The following is a 5,323-nucleotide window of genomic DNA, read 5'->3' as shown; positions in this document are numbered from 1 at the left end:
ATCTCATAATTATCTAAAGTACCACTTGTATCTACATCTTTAAGTAAACTACAATAATTCATTAATTCTAATTTTAAACTATCATCTACTTCTTCTAATTTTATCAATTCGGATTTCTCATTCTTTTCATTTGTTTTAAACATTTTTATTATATATTATCAATAGATTCGGTTAATTTATATTCAGTATAATCATCTTCATCATCATCTTCTGTCTCAGCTTTTATTTCGGTGAATTTATTTCTAATATCTTCAGATAAGTATTTGAAACATTCATCTTTATTTTTTTCGGGTTCTACTAAAAGGGCGCATTGAAAGCATTTTTCAATATTAAAATTACCACTTAAAAAGCAGTTAGAAGCTAAAGCATCACATTTTTCTAAAAAAAAAAATAAAAAAAATATATATAATATATAATATGTATATATTTATATATATTATAATTTCATTATGTATATATATTTATACATTTGTATATTCCTCATTTTCCTTATTCTTATTTACCTGGAACGTCTGATCTTAACACATAGTTTTTACTTTCTATTAAGTTTGTCTCATTATGTTCTTTGTATGAATGTATTAGTATACTAGTAATTGGGCTTTCTTTTTCATTTATCATATACTTTCTTACATCGACTTGGTTATCTAAAAAAAATAATAATAATAATAAATATATATAATTGATAGTAGTTGTATGTATATTGATATTTTCTTATAAAAATATATAAATAGTCAACCAAAAAAAGAAAAAATATTATTATTATTATTGTTTTATTCATTACTTTCCTCCTTTCCGTATACTTTCCATTTAAGTATTAATGTATTTTCCTTAATATATACTACAAATTTGAACGTTTTTCCTGTTGCACATATATTATGTAAATTTCTGTTATTTTGGTTAGAATCGTTACTTGATACAGCTTGACCATTGTTTGAATTTCCTGAACCTGAACTTCCACTTGAGCCTGTTCCGGAATTAGAACGTCCACTTGAGTCTGATCTTGAACTGGAACTTTCACTTGAATCTACACGTGTAGTCGGACCTGATTCATCTTGTGCTTCAACGGTTCCTGTACTTGGATTTTTTTCTCCATTTGTACCTTCTGATTCTTCTTTTACATATTTTTTTTTTTCTAATGAACCACTGTTTGATTCAAATAATAAGAAATTATCTGTTTCTCTCAATGATGTTCTTAATTCGATATAAGTATCTTCTGTATCAACTTCAATATATATATGAGGAACTAAGAACATAACAAAATTTTCGTTACATGGACCAGTAACTTTTACACCCATATAATCTTTTAATAAAGCAGATTTTACCAAAATGGAATTTTTATTTTCTGAAGGAGTGGTTGGAGATGGTGTTACTGATGAAGTAACTGTCTTTTGTACTGAAGCATCTCCTGAAACTTCATTTGAACTTTGTCCTGCACCTTGTTCTTGCCTTTGTACTGAACCACCGCTTGGACTTTGTTCTTCACCTTGTTCTGGGCTTGTTGCTGATCTTTGTCCCCTACTACCGTTTTCACTTACACCTGCACTTCCGGCTGGACTTCCTCCTCCACTTCCGCTTTCACTTCCTGTTGTACATTTTATAATATTTTTGTTAAATATAACACCTGAGAAAAAATAAGGACAAATATTTGTGAATGAGTAAAAATATAATATTATTTAATATATAATAATTAAATTTTGATATATTAATTTTTATTTTTTTTAATTCTTACACAATATGAATAACAAGGAAATATATGACTTCATTTTCATATATCAATATTATGTTATATAATATTATAAGAACTTTAATTATTTCAATAAGTTTGATTTATTTAATTTTTCTTTATCTTATAATACATATATTTTATAATATATATATATATTATTATATATATATTTTTTTTTTTTTGTTCTTTTTTTTTTTTTTTTTTTTGGACAATCTAGTTTAATTTTAAATAAAAAAATTTATTATATATATATATAAATATATGTAATAAAAATACATTATATTATTTAATTATTTAATTATTTTTTTTTTTTTTGTATATTCTCAAAAAAGAATAAATCTAGAATATGACTTCTTTTTATTTTAATTATTCAAAAAAATATATATTGCACACCTCTCAATAAAAAGAAAGAAAAAAAAAGAAAAAGCCATATATTATAAAGTGCATTAAATAAATATATGTATATATATATATATATATATAATAAGTGAATTTCTTCTAATTTTTATAACATTTTAAGATTTCGGATTATCAAATTCTAGTTATAATTAATTATTATTATTCTAATATATATTAAATTGTAAGAATATATATATTGTAAATGTGTATATCTTTTTTTAAGAATAAGGGATTAGTTATCGTGACACAAAAAAATTTTAAACCGAAAAAAAAAAAAATATTAAAAATTCTCATCTCATAAATATATTATTCATTCTGTTAAAAAAAAAAAAAAAAAAAATTCTAAATACATATGTAATAAAATTTTGTTTCTTCCAATATAAAAACTTTTTACATAACAAGCATATAATAAGTCGTATATATTTCATTAAATATTTTTAGGAGTAAAAAGACTTTTATATTCATTTCAATTATGAGAACATAACCTTAATTTTTTTTTTTTTTCTTGGTCTTGAGAAGATCATATTAATAATAATATTACACAAAAGAAAATTCATTATCATATTTTACTAGACTTTTTATTTATTTTATTTTTTCTTTTTTATTATTTATTATTATATTAATAAATATATGAAGGCTCATGAATAAAATTGATTTCCCATCATAAGGTTTACTAACTTTTATGCTCATGTAATATTTTAATAAAGTACACTTAACCTTAATATGATTTTTATTAAGTATATATTTTTATAGCCTTATTATTGAAAAAATAATATATAAAAAAAATATTTATTCATATTACTTATCATTATATATATTTTTTTATAAAGCATTTCAATACATTTTTAGATAATGTTCTTTATAAAAATATGTTGGTTATATTACCCCAATAATTTTTAATTATTTAATATATATATATGAATAAAATTAAAATATGAAAAATAACATATAAGTTATATAACTATTACATATATGTACATTTTTCATTCTTTCTTTTTTAAATATATTAAAAAAAAAATTATATTTTTCATTAACTCATATATATATTAAATATCATGAATAACCTTTGACTTCTTAAGTGGAAAATATATTCTCCGTAATGATATAAATATATGAATAAGACAAGATAAGAATATGAAGTAAAAGAGAATTACATAATATAGTTTTAAATAAAAACTAGTATAATTAATATTTTAAATATTTAAATGAAAAAATAAATAATAAATAATAAATAAATAATAAATAAGAAAACACACGTGTATAAAGTTTTTAATATGATTATTCATTATTTATATATTTCATAAAACTTTTATACATAACAGAAATCACATTCATTTTTCTTATCAAAAGCACTTAAACAATATCCAGGAACAGGTGTTCCTCTACAATCATACCACTTTTCTTTGCAAATGTTTACACATTCTTCATAATTATCTGGATTTTTTGAAGTAGTTCTTGAACAAGAATTATCTCCTACTTCAAATTCATGATCATATTTAACTAAACCTCTTTTAACTGTACTATTCTTTATATGTTTCAATACATGCATTATTTGGATCTTTTCTGCGGTTGTATCTTCCTTGGCAGGAGCTGATACTCCTGATGATCCTTCTGCAGTTGATACTGTAGTTTCTGTTCCTTTTGTTTCTGCAGCTCCTGGTGGTGATCCTTCTTTTGATGAAGGCCCTGATACTTGTTGCACTCCTTGTGAGGATGATCTTGGTCCTTGTACAACTCCACTTACTTGCGATCCTCCTTGAGTTTCAGTTAATGATGATCCTGTTGGTTGTGCTCCAGTACCTGATGATGTTGTCTGTTGTCTTCCACTATCAGATGATTCTGTCTGATGTTGTGCTCCACTTACTGATGGTTGATTTTGTGGTGGTGGTGTATCTTGACCATAAACATAAGATTGTTATTCATAGATGTTTCCTCTTTATTTGAATTAAATGTTTTATAATAAAGGTTTTGATAGAATTCTGGAGAATTCTTCAAGTAGTAATTATATATATCATGCTCTTTTTTATCGAAGTTTTCATTTACAGGTAAATCAACATTAAATACTACTACACTGTGGATGAAATTATTTTCACAGTTTGATGGTCCATACATATCAACTTTAAAGTAACCATCATCTCCCCAATATTTACCCCAGCTATTTCTTACAAGCCAATAAGATTTTTTCTCACCTTCATCATTTAAATAATTACCATAACCAACAATATTAACTACATGGTCAGGTGTTTTATCACCACATAAATTTTGAACCTTCTTTCCGTTTAATTCATATCCTAAGACATTTTCAGCTTTTACATAAGCAATAACTGAACCTTTATTTTGTACTTCCCTCTTTACCATATCTATAAATAAATCCATATTATCCTCAAAATGTTCACTTTCATATGCAGTATATCCTTTGGTGCCTAAAGAAAATGGTTCATTGTTATAATCTAATACTTTAGCATTTTCAAATGCATTATCCCAGTCATTTTGTACTTCTGGACATACATCTCCAACTTTAGATTGATCATATGGATAATTTAATTCTGTTGGTAAGAATCCCTTTTCTTCAACTGTTTGTAAGAATACTAATGGATTCGATCCTTCAGTGCATACATCTTTATTTTCATTTTTACCACAGTTTGCAACATATAAAGCAGATGTATTTACAGGTTCGTATCCTTTCATACATTTAATAGTTTCTAAATGATATTTAGATGCAAAAGCCCATGATAAGGCACAATTCTTTTGATCTTCTACATTTATTTTGGATACACAATTATTATGATCTTTTAATCTATTACAATATTCATTATTACAATATAATTTATCTACAATATTTTCAGAAGTATAATTTTTATTTTGTGTGACCTCTGTAAAATCATTGTTTTCATCTGTTAAATCATATGTTAATTGTGGTAATACTAATCCTGTTTTATTTTTCATCCAGTCATTTACATTTTTTAAACACAATGCTTCATTTTTCATTTTATGATAAAGAACATTATCATTTTCTTCTTTATATTCCTCTAACAATTTTGTTAAGTTATTAAATATATCTTCTTCATTTCCTAATTCATGATCTTTCAAAAGATTATTCATATCTACTTCTTTTAATAAATTACAATAATTTAATAATTCAGATTTTAAATCATTATTCACATTTTCAAAATCTAATAATTCTTTTTTTTATCATCA

The 5,323-nt window shown here is 23.7% G+C and overlaps 2 protein-coding genes across 2 annotated transcripts; both read right to left on the bottom strand.

Moving 5' to 3' along the window:
* Positions 1-148: 148 nt before the first annotated feature.
* Positions 149-1,763, bottom strand: PADL01_0036300 (serine repeat antigen 5, putative; the record flags this gene model as incomplete). The annotated part of the gene is made up of 4 exons (XM_028680602.1): positions 149-378; positions 504-644; positions 782-1,621; positions 1,730-1,763. The coding sequence occupies 4 exons, from the start codon at positions 1,761-1,763 to the stop codon at positions 149-151; spliced, it is 1,245 nt and encodes a 414-aa protein (XP_028541380.1).
* Positions 1,764-3,434: 1,671 nt separating this feature from the next.
* On the bottom strand, positions 3,435-5,227 carry PADL01_0036200 (serine repeat antigen 4, putative; the record flags this gene model as incomplete). The annotated part of the gene is made up of 2 exons (XM_028680601.1): positions 3,435-3,968; positions 4,025-5,227. The coding sequence occupies 2 exons, from the start codon at positions 5,225-5,227 to the stop codon at positions 3,435-3,437; spliced, it is 1,737 nt and encodes a 578-aa protein (XP_028541379.1).
* Positions 5,228-5,323: the final 96 nt, after the last annotated feature.

Source organism: Plasmodium sp. gorilla clade G2 (assembly GCF_900097015.1).
Source record: "Plasmodium sp. gorilla clade G2 genome assembly, contig: PADLG01_00_63, whole genome shotgun sequence".
In the NCBI taxonomy this organism is placed as follows: domain Eukaryota; phylum Apicomplexa; class Aconoidasida; order Haemosporida; family Plasmodiidae; genus Plasmodium; species Plasmodium adleri (nom. inval.).
Note: the sequence above shows the minus strand (reverse complement) of the source record. Positions and strands in the feature narration are given on the sequence as shown.